The 20,862-nt window shown below is 39.7% G+C and overlaps 2 protein-coding genes across 2 annotated transcripts in view; one reads left to right on the top strand and one right to left on the bottom strand.

Moving 5' to 3' along the window:
- Positions 1-20,862, bottom strand: part of LOC105182426 (TWiK family of potassium channels protein 18) — a 297,075-nt gene that overhangs the window by 231,161 nt on the left and 45,052 nt on the right. The gene's annotated exons all lie outside the window — the stretch shown is intronic.
- On the top strand, positions 5,140-9,262 carry LOC105182424 (retinol-binding protein pinta). Its single transcript, XM_011139834.3, has 7 exons — positions 5,140-5,387; positions 5,688-5,853; positions 6,735-6,839; positions 7,982-8,123; positions 8,198-8,308; positions 8,430-8,535; positions 8,838-9,262. The coding sequence occupies exons 1-7, from the start codon at positions 5,255-5,257 to the stop codon at positions 8,987-8,989; spliced, it is 915 nt and encodes a 304-aa protein (XP_011138136.2). The 5' UTR covers positions 5,140-5,254; the 3' UTR covers positions 8,990-9,262.

A 20,862-nucleotide genomic window follows, 5' to 3' on the forward strand; every position in this document is an offset into this window, starting at 1 on the left:
AAAATCATAAAATATATCATCCTTAACATCCCCGTAATGCCCGTAATGCGAGAGGAAAACCGCTTTTCCGCATTTTCGCCAACTCGTTCTCGCGCGCGTACGCGCGATATTCAAACTAATAGCGTAATTTACAGAAAAGATGAAGGAAATCGACTGTACGTGTGGTGACCGTAGAGAAAAGGACATAACTCAAAAGCTGCGAGATGTAGCAATTTCCCGGTTGCGCGCGGTCGTGAAAAATGACTGCTGACAACATTTTCGCCGGACTGCAACAATGAGGGAACACGGATGTACCGAGCGTGTACGTAGCTTGTTATACACGCACCGGCCAATGAACGTGACAGGTGCATCGTACCGACAAGACTCCCGTGTGCTGCTCAATGGTTGAAGAGCCACTCAATCGAGCTCTCGATACGCTTGATATTCCAAGTAATTAGCAATAACCGTTACAAGTGGCGGTTCCTGCTTATCCCTACGCATATAACGCATTTTCCCGCGATAATTTGATTCGATCCAACGATGCTTTGTGCATTAGCGACTCTGTCGTGACAGTGCAGATAACACGAGCTCCCGTATATTCCATAAATCCGTGACACTATTCAATTTGCCGATCTAAGACTAAAACGAAATACGCGCGACTAACGGCCTTCTTGTCTGGATTTCGTGGTAACGGATTATTTGGTAATATTTCGGGCGCTGAGATCGATATACCCCTGGCTGCGGGGACTCGACATTGTCTTCTGTTTTACTGGTACATGCGCGCGTCATGAGCGCACGCTTCAGACTTTAATTAATGTGCAACGTTGTTTAACTAACTTGACTCGCGCGATGTCAATAAATCACTACGTGCGCGTCCGAGATTACATGCAATATGCTTCAGAAATTCGGAGCTATAAAGGGCAGGTGGTCCTTTGAAATGACCAAGACGATGAAAACGCGACCCACCATTGTGCCATTAACCTTTGCTGAGGGTAACCTCCTTCATTAACCGTATGACCGAGCCAAAACCAGTTGCACCGACCGGGTTCTCTGGAAACGATAACCGCCATTCTGCGACCCCGATTTCTTTCCTTTTTTTTTAGCGGCCATTCACGATAACCGGGACTATAAGACCGCATCGACCATGGTAGCCTTCATGCCCACGACCAAAACTTCGTTCCTGCGAAATTACTATCACGTTAAGCAGTCTACGGGATCACGTTGGATCGGATCGCATTTACCGTGAAACTTCTAATTAAAAGTCTCGCGAGGTAAGTTGAAGTAGCGGATAAAGACAGTGTATTTATTACGAGGTAATGATAATTAACGGTAATGAATACATATTCCAATAATTGCTGATAATTGTACGATAATTGTTACTAGTGGCGTAAACGGAGCAATATCAGGTTAAATCATAAGTAACTTTCAACAAAAATAAATTTTCCATTAAATCGCGGAGTTAAAAATTCGAATCTAATCATTTCTAAACTAATCTACCTAATCTAAATATCTAAAATCTAAAAAAGTCTTAAAGGAGCTACTTATATAAAAGCTATCTCTAATCTCTTGTTAACTTTGATCCTCTTTCCAATGGTTATGAAAATCAGATACAGAGAGTATTAATTTCTTAACAGAGCGTTATTCCATGTTTATTCTTTTTTTCTCTTTTTCTGAAATCTCAAATGAGGGAACATGAAACCCGTACCTGCCTGATAATACCCGTAGCGTTCTTACGATGTGCACGATATTGAGGGAAAGAACTGGGCTTAGGTTATTTGCATGAAAATGGAAATCAATTCCGTCATTATAAATTATTATAACCTATGTAATTTTTAGAACACACTTATTTAAGACAAACTGATTAGTCGCGCCTATATCTGCAACGAATTGTGTTCTTCAATATTGATATAAAAGTGGAAGTAAAAGAAAGAATATACTCGTATATATATATATATATATATGTATGTATAAAGAGTGATATATTGCAAGAGAAAGATTTATGGACTATGCGATATTCATAAATGTACTAAAACATTAATATGAATATATAAGAATATGGTAAAACTTCTGTTCAGGGGACCCACCTCCGATGATCTTGTCTGTCAGATATATTATCAAGCAGTCACAATCAAAAGGTTTTAGCCGTCGCTCATTGTTTATTACAAAATAATTAACAAAAGGAATTTCATAAATAGAATGTAATTTTCCAACACTATGTACATACCTAAGGAATGAGCACATGCTATACATGTCCTATACATGAATGTATTCATCGTACTACTGACCTACTTCATTTGATCTTTTTAGTCGCAAAAAATTTTTTTTGGTAATTATGCAGAAATAGGGACCACCTCCCGATGTCAATAATTTTCACATATGTTATCAAGGTTCTATAATGTTGTTCTGTAATGAGTAATATTCTGAAAGTTTTAACCCGTGCATTGTTTATAACAAAGTTATGAACAAATGAAGTTTCATAAATTTTTTCATACGGTTAATCCAAACACAGTGTATATATAGAAATGTACATATAAGCGGGAGAGAGGCTTCGCCCCTCCCCCACACCCCCTCCCGAATAAATCCTATCCCAATCTAACTTAACTTATTGCATCTTTATATGAAAAGATTTCCTTAAAATCCACGACACCAAATTGTATACAGATATAAGTTGAATTGGGTTAGGTGACAAATCTTACGAGAACAACAATGTCCAAAAATATATAAAGATGCAGTAAGTTAGGTTAGGTTGGAATTTGTTTGGGGAGGGGCGAAGCCGCTCTCCCGCTTATATGTACTGTTTAACATTGTTTAATGTATATTGTGTCTAAAGAAAATGGGTTATATCTATAAAATTTCATTTATCTATAGCTTTCTAAAATGGATCCCCTAAACAGGAGTTTTACCTAATATTTTAATAAACAATGAGTGACATACGAAGAAAAGAAATCCTTGAAAAATTACATACTGTAATTACAATGTGACACATAGTGGATGTATACACAAAAAAATTTATTCATCACTTGGATTATTTAAGGGATGCATTAAACTCATTATTTTAAAGAAAGTATCAATACGGATATCAAAATTATGTATTATTTTAAATAAAAATTCTGCTAAATAATGTGTGAAGTAATAATCGCGCGTGCCGTAGCGAGGAATATTTGCTCTCATATCTCTCCATAATCTTTCTATATTTTGTGTGTAAACACCTGTTTCTGGATTCACAAAATTAACCGAACGATTTACAGTTTCGTGTGTGTAGTTCTTATCATTGGATAGAGCATCGTAGGCACGCCATTTATCCGAATAAATAATAGAGCCAATAAATGGCCAATAGAGCAAATAAAAGGAGCGAATAAATCTTTTGATTGTGACTCGGAGGGTCTCCTTGATAATATATCTAACAGACAAGGTAATCGGAGTCGGTCCCCTGAACAGGAGTTTTACCAAGAATATAAAATATAAGAACATAAATAGAGAGTCTATATATACATAAAAAATTGACTATTTTATTTGGTGCTATAAAAACATTATATTTCCGCATGATCTCTAAGCAGCTGTTTGAGTTTCCAGCTTAATTAAATGTATCTTCATTAAATATGCAACTATGTGTTTATACTGCGCAGAAACAAATCGAACACAGGATACAAATAGCATAAAAAAGAAAAATGTGAAATATTATATATAATACGAGTATATATTACAGATGTAATCTCTCGAGAGATCGCCATTTTCACGTTCATAATCGCTTAGAGTAATCGCTTATTACAACTTTGATTATGCTATCAATTAACAATCGGTTAATTTAACATAGACAACTTTTCTAAAAACTATTAAATTATTGGAGTAGTCTATTAGACAAACGCGAAAACATTGAAGAATGAATGAATATTAAAAAACTAACAAACAAATAAGAACAAATTAACAAAATAAAAGATAACCAATCCCGAAAAAACAAATATTACGGCCATAATTGTATATGATGTCATCGATTTTAGTTGACTTAATTTGCTTGTGTTGTGTTTGTTTGTGGCTTATTTAGTCTTGCACTTGCATATATAATGCGCACGCTTTTTTTTATTATGACTGTATCCGCCTTTCGCTAGCAAGATTCCTCCTTCCAGTCTACCCAGCCGTTCTCGCCAAATCACAGAGAAGCCGTTCTCCTTCGCGATCGCGCGCTCTACTTTGACCCCTTGTTTCAGTCTTCTCAACCTTCTTACCGGTGTTATAAAAAGAGTTTCCATGCAATTTCTATTAGCATAGTTTTTACATAATTGCATACGATACTACAAGACCGATACCTGCGCGCAGTTATTTTACAAGAAGATAAATTGTACGCGCGTTCTCACTGCAAGGTTGCAGGTAAAAACCGAGCAAAATGACAGAAAACAAAAAAGGATAGTAATAAGCAACAATGAAACATCCGATGAACAATCCGTCAGGCATAGGGTTATTCGAAATACTACTACTAATTTATATCATCGTTTCATACATCACTTAAATATGTGTCTGTCGTGTCGGACTTACACTATTTTTTATTACAATTTGTCCGATGTCAATTTTTACATCGGATTTGTATTCAGTGAACTTAAACCCTGACATATTATTATGACATTTATATTATATTTATGTGATAATTATATTTATGTGATTAAATAATCATTAGATTAAAATTAACCTTAATGACGTTGCGTTTGGTAAATCGTCAATAAGTCATTCAACGAACTGGTTGCTCGACGGCTCAGTTGCTAGACCAATAAGAAAGGAACAAAAAAGAAAAGAAAATAGGAAAAAGTAATTATTGCCACTCAAGTTCGAACGTTCGATATGTAGATTACATATATTTCATTCCAATGAATAACGTAAAAACATCAAAGAAATATGTTCTAAATATATATTTCTACGTCATTCACTTCTACGGTATTATATAAACAACATATTCTGAAGGTAACTTCTAAGAGACAGATGACACGCTCCGTGAAAGTTAGTCAGTCGAGAAACGACACAACGACGAGTTTATGAGAGTGTTTCAACGTTCACGTTTTACTTATTAACATCATTTTACTGCTGCTCTGTTGTTCTATTGTAATTATTATCATTATTTATAATATAAAAAAAAGATATATTAAATATATAAACAAAGAAATTAAATAATACATCTTTATATAAATTTAAAAGATCGTTAAAGAGAGTTAAAAGATAATTTAAAATATATGAAATAATAATTCAGATTGTAATTGTAAAATAATTCTGTGAGGAGCGGACAATATCCATGGACATTATGAAATTAGAAAATATTATGATTGAAGAAGCAGTGGAGATAGCTGAAGGGAACAAAAAGCTCTATGAAGAGAAGTTTGGTAAATTTCGACAATGGTTGAAACAACAAGCTCATCTTCCTCAAGGTTTGTATTTAAAATTCAAACGGAGCTTACTGATTAATTGTTCATATTGCGTCCAAACAAAACATATCTAAATAATTGTGATTGATAGATTTAAAAAAAGGAAAAAGTAATTCCTATGTAACTTTAATAGAACGAATTATTTCGTGATTTGCGGAACACAGATGTCGATTATCTCCATTCAATCATTAATAGCTGATCAAGTTACCATGACACATTCCATCATTACATGCTAACTTATTAAAAATGAATGACATGCATTAATATACCATAATAATAAACATAATTCTACATTTCGCGCAGACATCTCAGATAATCGATTACGGTTCACCCTTTTATCTTCAAAATTGGATCTAGAGAAAGCTAAAAAACGTTTAGATTCGCAATATACACTTCGTACCTTGATTCCCGAGTTTTTCGCCAATTATGACCCGCAGATTGACAACATCACTCTAGTACGCAAATGCATGTAAGTATAAATACGTTATTATATATTATACTATATTTTTTATGCTGATTTTAACAAAATTTTACGAGTACGAAACTAGTATCAGCGACACTGATCTACCAAAAACACTAACTAAAATTTAACGTAATACTGAAAATATAATATTGAATATAATATTGAAAACTAAATCAGAAATATTATATTTTGTATTTATAAATGAATATTAAAACGTTCACTTCGCGTTCACTTCGCGGATAATTTTTATCTGAAAGTGATTTTTCTTACTCTCCGAAGTGAATGATGTTAATCATACAGGATGTTCTGTGTAATAGTTTGCACGATTTTTTAAATACTTTCGACGGTTTAAGAAAACGGTTGCAAGATCAATTCTCGACCATTTCATGTAAATTACAGCTTGCAATGACAAAAGATAAAAAAATATTTTTTTTCATAAAAAAATCAAGGTCACTCTGAATCTACCAAAAAATGACACCATACTTTCTTCTTTACATAATATTGTAGAGGACTTCGAAGGTGAGTTTAATGCACTATCACAAATGTGATATATTATATGCAAGAAAAGAGTACGTGACACCATTTAAAAATTTCAAGATGACCTCGATTTCTGTTTGAAATAAATATTCTCTTACCTCTCGCCACTGCAAGTTGAAGCCTACGCGAAACAATTGAAAACGCACCCCACAACCGTTACGTTGGACATCCTGTATATTTTATAAAATAACTAGGAATATTTCTCTTTCATAAAACGAAGTGCAAGAGCAGATGAAAAAAATGTATTTAATAAAAAGAAATGGAGAATAATTGCAAATTTATTATCTTTGAAAAATTAATTTCTTCTGTTTGCATTGAACGTGTCTTCATAAATATATAATTTCTTACAGACAATGGGTAGCTCTACCAAAGCTTACGCCGGAAAAAATTCGAATCAGTGTTTACCGATTTATAAACGAAGATGCTTCTATCTTTCACTTATCGGATGTATTAAAGTACGTAGAAACAAATTATAAAAGTAAGGATATATTACCGATATCTTAGAAACATTGAAGTTTTATCCCGCAAGTACCTCGCGCCTTTCTGATCGCAAAGATATACCGTCACACAACATAAGAGTTACTATCACTCTTAGTAAGTCCCAGGATACTATAAAAGTGAGCTTAAATACACGCTGCATTTACCACCTGGCTGGCAATGTATATAAGTCATCGCATGAAACTACAAAAAAAACAACGGTAACGAGTAACGATGATAAAAGAAAGAACAGAAAGAAAAGAAGAAAATCTGGCGGAGCTTGATGCGTTCTTATGAACATTCCGTATTATCGGAATCCGCGCAGTGCTTGCGCTCGACGGCGACGAGAAATTATTATTTAACGCCAGCGTTATTACGCGCTTGCGAATAATTTCCGAGCGTTTTTACGAGACGCCATTTGGCCGAGCCAATCACAGCGGATCAATCTCGCTACCTTACTCTACGAAGTCTTTGGAATCTACTTTCCCTCCTCTTCCCTCTGCTTGTCTTTCCTTCTCATCTCCTTTCCTATTCCCGTAAAACCAAACACGCAACCTCCTCTGTCTGTCTCCCTCCTCATTCTCTCTCGCCTGCTATTATCGATAATGAGATAGAAACAAGATACTTGCACACTCATCGTCTCTCCCTACCGCCACAGTTACATTTTACCTGATGACGCATATCGAGAGGAAAAACTGATATCGATGACTTTGGCGAAACGATATGAGAAGGGAAAGTGCATGAAATTCGCGAAACTGTTTAAATCGTAGCATTTTTCGCACGTGCTCTTATATATCCGCAGTTTCAAATAACATAGAAAACTCAGGACTGATCATGTCATGAAATTTAACGAATAACAATTGTTCTGTTTGTTTTTGACAGAAAAAACTATAAAGAAAATTATAAAGAATTATAAAGAATGTACATCTTCACTGATGATTGCATTTTTTCGAATTATCAATTATAATAAAAATTAGATCACCGTAAAAATTAAATAGATTTTCTCGTTGCGATTTTACGAACGTAAGACAAGTCCATAGAATATACAAATTCATTGAAAATGAAAAAGTAAAATAAAATAGATGAAAGATATGTATCATATTGTTTCTTCACGTTACAGATACATATTCATGTTAACAGACGTACGTCTAGAGGAAGACATGGTAAATTCTGATATTTTAATAATTGATTGTATTTATTTAACTCTTAATCATTTGCTCAAATATACACCAAACCTTGTAAGAAAGTTGGACCTTTGTTTGGTAAGTAATCTCACTTCATATGCACTATATAATGTCTTGCTCAAATTAATTTGTGATTTGTTCAAACTGTTCAGGAAGCATACGGTTTGAGATACAAAAGTATTTATATAATAAACGCATCATCTTATATCGATAGAATCTTAAAAATAATCAAAGCGTTTATGAGCCCAAAAATTTATGGGAGAGTAAGTACAAAATGATATCACAAACATTCAAAAAATTCATATCTGTGATATAATTGTCATTATGCAAACATGTAATTTTCAAATCAGATTGTGAGATTTTGATCAAAGGTGACATTTTTAGATGAAAGTTGTCGAATCCGGAATAGAATCAATATATGAAATAATATCAAAGTCCAATTTACCCTCAGATTATGGCGGTGAGCAACCGTCAATAGAAGCCCTAACAGGTACTGCATCAATCGATATTACGAATACATAGATTTCTTAACAATTTTATAATTTCAATTTAAATGTGTGTAAAAAAGTCAAATCGCGCAGATCAGAAGCATGGTATACTTTCAATTCAGTTTTCCTTTTTATGAAAAATTATGTCTGCCCTTCTTCGATATCTACTAACAACAATTATTAATTCCCCATAATATATAAATCCGTTAATATCTGTAGACTAAGAAATTTAAATAGTCATTATTCGGACATAGGAAGGTAGCTCGAAATTTTCTGACTCTATTTTGATGTTATCTTATTCCAGATATGTGGTATGCGAAATTGTTGGAACGAAGGGAATGGTTACTGGAGCAAGAAAAAGTTAAGAGCAACGAGTCTCTACGAACTAATAGCGTAATAAATGCGGATGAATTATTCGGAATTAACGGGACATTCAACAAGTTAGAAATCGACTGACATCTCAAAAATATCTTATTGATATATTGTGATGTTTACGAATTTCAACATATATAACGGTAATCCAACGTGTAATGTAAAGAAGAACCTGGGACGGATATATTTACTTAAAAATAACACAAAACATTTCTTACAAAAAAAATTATGCAAATCTTAGATGTGTTATGTATAGACTAATCTGCTATGCATACATTTGAATAACAATGCTATAAAATATAGCGCAACAAATAAACATGGGCACAAGTTCTATAATAAAATGACATCTTAATGACATCTTCTTTGAATAGCTTATTCCTTTCCCGCAAATACACGTACACAGTCTTGTGAGAAATATCACTAAATTATGATCAGGTTTAGCGAATATTAAAATTACGGCAGTCAATATCAACTCAATAATTATTATTCCTGCAGATATACATACACACATATATATATATATATATATATATAATCTCTCTCTCTCTTACTCTCTCTCGTTTCATAAACAATATTATTTATCCGCTATTATCCGAGGACCTGTATACTCGGAAACCGAGTTGTGGCTCCCCCGATACTCGAATATCTAAAGTTGCCGATAACTACACACATATCAATATCTGCCCGTTACTCAAACGCCTTAAATTCGTTTCGCTAATTGTATCGAGATAAATATACGTACTACAACTGCAAATTGCTAACAACAAGTCAAAATGACGGATTTTGTAAACATATAAGCGTTCGAGAATCCAATAGACTGAAAACTTGGTAAATATTGAGAATGCATTATAAATGCGTATGGAGAATACCTTCAATTTCCTAGTAAGTAATTACGAGTGAATAACGATGAACCTGCTGTCGAAATTATCGCTACTTATCATCGCTAAAAAAAATCGATAATCTCATAAAAGCAAAATGACCGTATGACCCGCGCACTAGCGTGCCACGATAACTCTGTCATATCATCTCGAGACCTGAGATATATATTGACACCACTAATTAAAACCTCTCGATCAGAATGTTCGCTTGTCAATACATTGTCGTAGATAGCGGACAGATAAATGCTCGCTGAAACACGATCGAACATGGTTCCACAGCTATCGATGCTGTCGACTATATTTCGACAGCGAGACAAGGGCAGCATTGTCGAGAGTGAAAGGGGATTGTATGTTATAGGTGTGTTCGAGTCCTGAGGGAGCAGACAGTGAGGTCAGAAGCACGATAATGGGGATAATAAATGGCCTCGGACCGCCCTTTGCAATTCACCCTTGGCCCACGCCGAAGCCCTACGTCGAAGGACACGCACGATGCCGAAACCGCAATTTCCGCGCGTATCGGCCTTTATTAATATACGATACTGTTGTTATCTCATTACAACGCGGAAACCGCGCGTGCTCTCTAACCAACTGCAGCTCTTAATATCGTTTCTTACGTTACGAGACATTAGGACTGCTTAATTAGTCGCGCCTGCGTCCCCCTTCTCCCCGTTCTCGCGTTAACACAGTCTCGTTATTACGACTTGCGCATAATAACGTGATTTTACACGCAAGGGCCCTTACTCCGTGCGTTACTGCGTGCGTTTAGCGTAAGATGTAACCATCTGTGATTCCGAGCTTCGCACACGTAGATCACGTTATTTCACTCTGCGGTCAGACAGTCGCCATTTAACGCCGAGTGTGTACACCCACGGACCAGAAAAACTGCTTACATATTTGCATTGCAGAATAATTATGTGTACATATATCCCGCGCGCGTCTACCTATGGCGTTCTATTGGACATAAAAAAGTTACCGAGGAAAAATCGTGTCTCCACATCTACTCCCTGCGAACGGCGTTACACGTCGGCGCCTCGCCGGTAAAAATGTGCTCGTTTCCTAACACAAATCGGAGAAACAATGTGAATTAACAGAGAAAGAGAGAGAGAGAGAGAGAGAGAGAGAGAAGCTGATAACTATCGTGTCCCGGCCGAGGCTTGTCTCGTTAACAAAGGGCCAAACAAATGGCCGCGGCACGGAGCGCGGCACGAGAGTCGAATTATCACACAATCTGTACCTACTTATTTTCAATCTGCAACGGAAGAAAGCGCTAGAAGTTGTTCTTATCTTGCGCCAATCCGCGAAGACTTAAAGCACCGGGCTCTGCCCGGGGTATCGCGAAATCTCTCTAAATGGAAATTCGCTGTAGCGAAGTTTCCCCGCTTTCCTATATGCCTCAACACGTTGTCCTCGGTAGACTGATGAGCATGCACACGGAAACGATTCCGCCCGCCCGCCCGCCTGCCGCTCCACGTCGTCGCGTGCGACGAGGATTGCAGATAATTCCTGAGAATTTCGCACATTGCTCCGTCGAATTAAAAGACGGGCTCGTTAAGACGGTAATAATACCGACGACACACACTGCGTACTCAGAGCACACTCGCTGGTACGCTATGTAATGTTGCGAGCGTGATAGAACGCACCTTCGAGCGTGCTCTTCTGTTTCTCGCGAAAAGAAAATATCGATGTACCGCCGCGTGTGCGTGTCGCGTCAAAGCTTAATTTTCTTACCAAACTTTTACCAAACATTGCAGCACCTTTATTTCCTTTTTCGATCGGTGTTAGGCGATGTTACGCGCTCCAAATTTTGCACAGAAAATCCCGCTGATCACTCGTAACGTTATTTCTCTTTTTCGTACTCTGTCTTAGATTAACAGTGATGCACACTAAATGGAGAACAGGATACGGATGTTGAAGAAATGAGAATCGAGCCGGCTTAATTAGAGCCGTATCAGACTTAATTGTTTGAAACGCGAATAACGATCAACTAACGCGATCATGTGAGAGGACAGCGTGCCCGTTACTTTGTACAAACGAAAAGAAAGAAACGCCACGCGCAGTTAAATGAGCTAAAAATAGAGAAACAAAGCGGACGAGCCGCTTGATTGTAAAGAACAAAAAATTGGTTTACCGTAAAAAGACCTGAACATTTTCCAGAATAACAAAAAGTGGCAGTGTCGTCAGGCCACGAGGTACATATCCGCAAATAAAGAGGAAGAGAGTAAATATTGCAACGCGCGTAACGCGGGGCCCCGAGACGTATCTATTATCTCTAATTAGAAGCGACTGCATGTACGGACACACGTCAAAGAATTACTTCCAGTTTCACGTAGACGCAGCGGCCGGTATTGACCGGTAAAATAACAAAGCCGATCGCGCGAGTTAATTCGCGAAAAGTAACGCTTTAGGATATCAATGTGCAATCGCACGGCTACGATAAACTTCACTAGAGACATACGGAGACATCACCATTTCGTTATTATCCCCTTTATCAATATAAATATCAATCCCGATAATTTGTCATGAAGCGAATCGTCTCAATTTTACGCTCCACGTAGCGGGATAACGTCGACATCTAAAAGAGAATCGTGATCTCGCGCGCCGCACGGCTCATTAAGATATGAATGTATAATTAGGTGACGGTACAATAAACTTTAGTAAATTCAAAGATATCGCGTTTACGTTACCTCTTTCCCTTTGTGAAACTTCTATTTCGATAATCTATTGTAAAGCGAGTCGTTTCAATTTTACGCTCTACGTTACGGGATAATGTCGACATCGAAATCTAAAGAGATCCGCGCGGCGCGAGTTATCCTTTTGGAAATACAGAACCGCGTATCTCTCAATAGGTCACAAAGAAGCACGAATATACATATATACACATATATATACATATACATATACATATATACATATATATATATATATATAGCGCAGAAAAAGCAATCGCTAGCCCGTGCGTCGGATAAGAAAGGAATCCTTCGTATAACCTTCGTCGCTAGTTGTCGTAAAAGTGCAGCGCGTTGTAGGTGAATATTCCGCGCGCTATTTCCCTCCTCGACGCGCAGTCTCGTCTGCATAGTAAAATTCACTTACTAAAATGTCCGAGGGCTTGCACGAGAAAAATCCTGCGAAGTTGCCGATGAATAATGGATCCCCTATTTCGGCGACAAGGTCTAAGGACGGAGCTTTCAAAGACAGTACGCATCGCTGATTTCTCTTTGGAGTTTATTCTTCATTCAGATGTGCCATGCCATGAGAGATATATTCGGAATGTTTTTATGGCAACGCACGAAATACCTACTTACTGCATTATGAGTTTGTTGCGACATTTTCTTCTCTCGCGGGCACCATGGCGAGCTTCTCCGCCAGAAACGCATCTTAAAGTTTTACAGTCGCGTCTTCGCGCTAAAAACCACTCTTTTATTTCATTTATGTTATCACTTATGTTATCGAACCGAAAAGAAGGGCCCGTTTCTCTGATGGAAGAAATTTCATTATCCAATCGATCGACACGACGACAAATTGTATTATATGATATTATATCACCAAAATGAGACAGAAATCTAACAAGTCGCTAATAAATGCTGAACGATACTAGCTAGTTTTAAGGAATGTCTACTCTGTACTCTATTCGAGGTGAAAAAAGATTCTGTGATAATTTCAGATATAGCAGAAATCCTGTATTGAGTACGCCATTACTCGGTATACTTGTCACAATGACTTGATTCGACTAGATTTTACCGATAGCCATCGTTTGTCGCTGTGATGAAATGAAACGAGTGTATGAAGATTTTAGCTCATGTATACGGATTAAAGATTATCGGACTATCTCCAGCGCAAAGAAACGACCAAATGAAAGGTATCGCGGTATACTAGGCAGCAATGCAATTTTAAAATATCCTCGTTCCCTACAAACACACTTTATGTTAGCAGCTAGCGCCTGAGAAGATAGGGCTTTGGAAACAACCGTAAGTAATGAAACGCTGATCGTCGCAAAATAGTTGGATCATTTGTTAAACAACATTCTCGAGAGACAGCACTCTATCTCTAGAATCTCTTTATATAGAAAAATTTGTGCAAATGTACAACTAATTTCAGAGTAGATCGTCGAATGCTCCGTCATGCTAAAATTATGCTACCAAGACGTAAATACACCGAACAATTAACAAAATTACGAGAGATAAAGAGAGAGAGAGAGAACAAAATAAAATTAATGAATGTATCCTCATGCAATTTAGCCGGTCAAACTCGGAGTTTCCGCGCGAGACACCGTAAAATCTCTCGAATCCGTATTCACGTCGCGACATCGCGTCGCGCGAAACGCGATCGCATGCTGACAAAAGCTTAGCAGGCAAAGGTAGGATCGATAAATTCCGATCGACGGCGGACAGATGATCGCGCGCACTTGCAGCACGTCGGAAGGGATTTAAAAATCGCCCTCGAGGAAAAGCGCCGCGCGGATAAAGTTGTCCTTCGCGGCGACCGGTCAATCACGATTGTGTTTCTCACTCTGGTCTCTTTTTCTCCCGCTCTCTCTCTCTCTCTCTCTCTCTCTCTCCTTCTCTCCATCGGCAACCCCTCGCTCGCGGGCTCGCAGCCCGCACGAAACCGCACGTACGATCGCGTGCACACGTGGCGGCGAATGACCGCGGCGAATCGCGCTGAAAAACCGCGCGTAGCGGACGGACGGCGTGACGGGAGTACCGGCGGAGTAGGTGGGACATAATTCAGTTTTACGAGCCATGCTACGCCTTCGTCTGTGTTATTTATATAAAAGCGCCGCGGAAACTCGCCGAATCGCGCGGGCTGAATCCATCGTCCTATTTATTATCGTCGACCCTGTTGTTGCCGCTGTCTCCCAGCCACCCCTTGCTTCCTTCCAGCGCTCACGGCATCTACCGGCTACCGGTCTCTTCACTCGCGCGCATCAAGACGATCGTTCTTTTTCAAGTCGAGGACGGCTTAACAAGGAAATATTTATTGGTCAAGTTTCTCTCTCCCTCTCCCTCTCCCTCTCTCTCTCTCTCTCTCTTTGGGGAGAGGAAACTTGCGCGCTGCCGTGGGCGTTGAGCATGCGAAGCACATTTATTTGATATTTGTTCTCGAGAAATGTCGATATATATGTAATCAAATAGACACAAGTACACACACACACACACACACACAATATTTTCGAGATAACCATCTTTCTGGACAATCACACGATCACGGTCGGAGGAGAAGAAACGATCCCGTTAAAATTCCTCGGCATTTTCCATCGTCACGCTTCTTTCTTCACGCGCGCGGAATCGGGCACCCTCGCGCGGTCCGATTGCGGTCCAGTTCATCGGACACTATGCATTATTTCGCCCCGAATCTACGGTCGCAAATGTTATTTATGCCAGTGTGAATTGTACGAGCGCGATGCTATGCATTCGTCAATGACGGCTCACCATTGTATCGCACTGTATAACCCGGTGAATATAATATCAAAATGTTCCTATTGCGCGCGCGCGCGCCGTGTCGAATTTTGATGTAACCGCATGAGTGCACCGCTAGGAAATTCTATTATCCTCTCTCCACGTAATAATGATCCAATTATACAAAGCATATCGCCAATTGGAAGTCGTTAACACAATGGAACAATAATTTGAATATAATATAATACATCATATCCGCGCGGAGAGGAGAAACGAGTGCGGCGAATTAAGCCCCGTAAACGTCGCGAAGATCCCTAAAATTAATCTCTGAATCGCGCCGCGCGACGATACGTACCGTAAATGTGTGTCGCGACGCCGCGTCTGCACGCGCGTGCCATAAGCATTCATTAATAACAAACGACAACGACGCGACTGAAATCCGAATCCGAAATGAACAAGTACGAATAATAAAATATAAAATCTTGACAATAGATTCACGGGTCAGTAAATTAAAACAAGCCCGGTACTTAATTAATACCGCTTCCTGCCGAGGCTATATTTCACTTTTAATTTCTCCGCCAGATGTAATAGCAGTCCTTATTGCGCTATAAAAACTTAATACTTTGCTTAATATCGCAGATGTCGGCGATACGTCGAGCAAACTAATGGCAAATAACGAACGCAATTTAAAAATACAATTTGAATTTAATTCCGCTTTAAATGCTCGCGCGTTATGCAAAATATTACACGTGCCGTTAAGGTACGGATTGGCGGCGAAAAAGACTCCCTTATCCCTGCCTCCCCCCCCCGCCCCTCCGTCTTGAGGATATAATTAATCCTTGCGTAAGAATAACTCGACTACGTCATCGGGTTAAATCGCGCCCGATACGAATAAGCAGCAGGTTGCCGGAATAACCGTCGGCAGAAACGTCAAAACTCGCGTAATATCATAGAATATATTATAATAACGGCTGAAATTGCCCGGGCAGTTACTGTATTATTCTTGCGAGAAATTACACTAACTGATCCGCTGAACTGATGTCGTCGTAGTGGTAGCTGCGTCGTTACCGTCGCACAGTTACTGGCTCCCGCGCATTTAAATTAATGAATGCCACGGCGAATATGCGATACAGGTCAGTTTCGTTATGAATTCTAACAGGAAGACGGCGGCATGGTGGCGCGGCGGGTCGAGCTACTTGAGCTCAACAACTATGCTAAAACTTCATCGTGAATCAATGAAGTGATGGCAGGTAATGACGCTCGACGGAGTTCGACCCTCCTCCATTCTCCCGGCAGCGTCTATCCCGCTCTCCCTCGAGCGCGCGCCGTCCATCCTCCGTCGACCTCACCATGAAATCCACTTTAACGCCATTGCGGAAGCTGAGTACCATCCTCGGCTCGACTCGAGACGCCTCGGATACTGACGAACCAATTTCTACAATTTCGAGCTCATCGCCCCGCGGCCAAACAAAAGCAGAGATATCACACGAGCGAGCGCGAGCGCGAGCCCTAATCGATCGTCGACGGAAAAAGTAAAGTGTACATACATACAAGATACAAGGCATAACAGCCTTGCGCATTCAGTGCAAGAAGCAGGGGAGAGGGAGTTATTAATATTTTCATAATCGTAAGAATTCTTCTCTAGGTGTTGACATAAAGCCACTTAGCGCTGTGACGAATGCGCTGCTTTGAGACAAGATCGTTCCCTCCACTTTGAATAATTAATAAGTAACAAATCAATATTGCGTATAATTAAAAAATCCTAATAACTTAACTGCGCGCAAACAAGACAAATGAGATACAGTAGGTAGTGCCAAGCCACTACCTACTGTATCTCATTGCGCATCTGTATCATTTCGCGACTGCTGAAAGCAGCACCTCGACATGCATTACGGCACGTAAGAATATACACATTCTTGCACGAGCTGTTTTCCCGTCGTGCACTTTGCGCGAGTGATCATCTTTCCAATCGCCTCTCCGCGCAGACACCTTAACTTTACACATTCACGCGCCTCTCTTCCATTGTTCGCTGATGATAAAGACAAACCATTATTGTCTTCCTTTGTCACCTATCGATCGATCGGTGGGACTCGGTCAGCGAAATAGACTTCCGCCTCGTTTGTTCCGATAAAAGTGTACAGATAGCGAAACTAGTTCGGTAATGTACTGAAGGGGAAGGGGAAGGGGAAAGAGAGAAGAAGGAAAAATGGAACTGCGAGAGACAGCAGACATTCGTTCTGCAAAATAATGTTTAATATATTCCGAGCAAAAATTACGCATCAGGAAGGATGGAGCCATCTCTCGCAGCAGCAGCAGTATATGTTGTATATATAATACGTATGTTACTCACGTAATTACGCAACGCGACTGTTAAGGCGAAAATTCACGCGGTGGAACGCAAAACTTTTCGATCGCATCGGCCGTCTCTCTAATTATCCGGGCCGCAATTAGGAGCGCGATGCGTGCCGGTGACTAATCGAAAAATCTCGACTCGCTGTCTCCTGGAAACATTTACTATTGCCGAGCGACCGCAGCGCGCGCGTGCATGCATGTTCCGCAAAATATCGACTGCGCTCTGCTTTTTTACTGACCATCGTGCATGCAGACAGCGAGAAAGGGTTGGACGATAACGAGCGCGCGTAACGTGAATATCTTTTCCCCTTCCTTTTTTTAACATTTTTGAAACTTTTTCCACCCTGCGCAACATACGCGCGCAACGAAGAATGCGCCCCATACATCGAGCTCACGCTCATAACGTAGTCGTTTGAAGCAAGTTATTATCCCTTTTATTTGCATTTTCTTTATCCCGCCAGACGCGCTTTGAGCTCGTTTTTAATAATTTTACTGATGCCTCTCCCCGGGATAACTCTGGACGATTTTTAATGAATGTTTTTACAAACCGGGAAATCGAAGCGGAATCTTCGAATGGAGGATGAATCGGGCATTTCGGCTATTGGCGGCGATAACGGTATTGCATAGCTCTCCACCGTAAATAATGATTTGAATTTTATGCATTTTTAAAATAACGTCCGTTTTTCATTATTCCTGCAAAAGGTGCAATTTAATTCCCCCCGCGGATTGAATGTAACGCGCCAATATGATTTTACGAGAATACGCATGGAAAAATTTAACGGGAATATTAATATAACTTCATCAAGCACTTCGTCTATTCGATACCGATTAACTCGTATTAAGGGAGATATCATTAATAAGCGTATACGCTCCGTATATACCGCAAAATACAGCCGAGCTATATAATTGACCCGATAGCGCAAAAGCGAAATCTTGGCGCATGGCGTATAGAGGTGAAATTACTTAAACGGTTAATAGCCAGTCAGGGATAGGTTTCAGCATTTTCGGTCTGGTCACGAGTTTCTTAGCCATGCCGCTCGTTATCATGCAAATTAATTCCGACGATCAAACCATCGTGCTGTACTATCTCTCTACGTGCGAGCAAAAAATAGATCACTTAGCCTGGCAAATTGGCCATTTAGCTACTTTTAAATTAGCCGATAAACCACATTAATGATTCGCTTTGAGCGCATTTCCTATGTACAGAAAACGGACGCATTAATGTATTTCCGTTCCGCCATATCATCACAACACGTTACACGTCGTGACATGAAAAGTCGCAAATATGAAAAATTTCACCTACTTGTTATTGCACTCACGCGTTACCGGTTAAAAGTCGATACGAATACCCGCTATAAACAGAAATTATGAAACAGAGCGTAAATCAGAACGGTAAATCATAAAACGACGGGGAAAAGGTTGATTATTAAAATTTAGAAATCCGAAAATGCAGCTGGCAAATATATCAAACGGATCGGATATTTGGCCGAGAGCGTATCTTTCGGCAAAACTGCATTTTTAATCAACACGAGGATTTGTCAGAAAAAGATCTGTCAGACAGACATTCGTTGTACGAATAACGGTGGCGGCGATTATGTTCACGAAATCCGAACATGCATGTCACGTTAATCGACAAGAAAATCCTATTCCAGCAGTTTGATCCCTCGCGCCTCGACGAAAGGGATACTCTGGCAAAAGTTGCAATTAATCACGAATTACGCGCTGATCTTTCTACCGAGGACATAAATTAGCGCCGACATGGCGATTTAAGCGGCTTAATTGCTACCTACCCAATAAAAAAATGCAAGCTGTCCGCCGACTCGCTACGATAGACTGTTCCGGGGTATACGTGCACGAATTCCCTCATATTTTTCCACGTTCTCCGGTTATTAATAATTTCGCTAATGTGCAAAGAAAGTAATCTCGTCGAAAGTAAACGTTTTCCGCGACTGTTACTTGATTAAAAATTTATCTTAAAAGAGAGCGAGCGATATTATTTTAGAAAGACCGCATAATTTCTCAAGATCCTTGCATTGCTTGTAGTAAATTATAAAATAAAAATTTATATACATATATATACACATTATTGCATAAAGTCAAATTATCGGAGAATAATATATAACTGATGAAGATAATACAACTCTCACTAGCTTTTGATTGCGATAACTTGATAACTTTATAAAATTATTCATGGATTTAATTTTACCCCGGATTATTGTATTATCATTCACGAATAATAAATAGCGAGAGCGCGAACCGCACTGAAATTCCAGTTTTGCTTTACACACTAATATATTAATTTCGGATACAAGCTGCGCGGTCGGAAACGTCTCACGGCATCACGTACAACTCTCGCTCGCAGTGGTCCGAAAAACTTTGATTTTGCCGATTAAAAGGACAATAGAGACAATATCTCGAGTAGCGCTCCCGTGGGCAACGAAGGGAAGAAAACGTGCGGGTTCCTCCGCTACTTCGGAGTCGTGGCGCGGCTCTTCCTGATCGACCGCTTCCGGTTTCAGTATATAATGCAAGTCGCGTACCGTCCGGAAAATGAGCCCGCTTTCTCGTTCTCTGATTGGAAAACTACGAATTGCTTCCTGCGGACGATGGATGCTCGCGACAAAGCCGGGACGGCGACAAGAATGTCCTCGTGGAAAGATTGAAAGGAGATCTGTCCAACGCTCCGCGTATAAAAAAGAGACAAGATTGACTTCTCCTCGTCGATTCGATTTCGACCGCCAACGGAACGAACGCGCGCGACGATGATTAAGACCGACCACCAGTCCAGTCGACTCAGACGTTCGACGAGAGGCGGGGGGGGGGGGGGCGGGGGATCAAGTATATACAAAAATACATTTATTACACGCCGGGACGGCGTTGAGCCTCTGGAAAATCACGAGCTAATGATACCACCGCCTATCCTAAATCACATGATCGCTCGTCCGCGTCCGCGGCGATTTTTAGGAGTTTCCTTAGGAGTATCGAAATAGTGGCGCGGCCCAACTTACACGACCCACCTCGGCGCAGGGCCACTTTTCCGCGAGTCTTTTTTCCCATCGGCGAGAACTTTTATACTTGATCTTATCGCCCTTCTCCTTACCCTCCCTTCCGACCCGGAAATAAAAAGTAAGAGGGAGGTGTCTCGAAGGAAACGGAGGAACAGACTGCAATAAACGGCGCTTCCGACGGAGGTCGCGGGAAGAGAAAAGAATATAGCGTATGCATTTCGATTCTTCTTGCCTGGGTTATCTCTAACGATCGCGCGGTGTTCCGGCGAGCGAGACGAGGGAGTTGAGTTTTATAATGTAATACGTATACGATTTTGCAG

Source organism: Harpegnathos saltator, unplaced genomic scaffold, assembly GCF_003227715.2.
Source record: "Harpegnathos saltator strain DR-91 unplaced genomic scaffold, Hsal_v8.6 scaffold101, whole genome shotgun sequence".
In the NCBI taxonomy this organism is placed as follows: domain Eukaryota; kingdom Metazoa; phylum Arthropoda; class Insecta; order Hymenoptera; family Formicidae; genus Harpegnathos; species Harpegnathos saltator.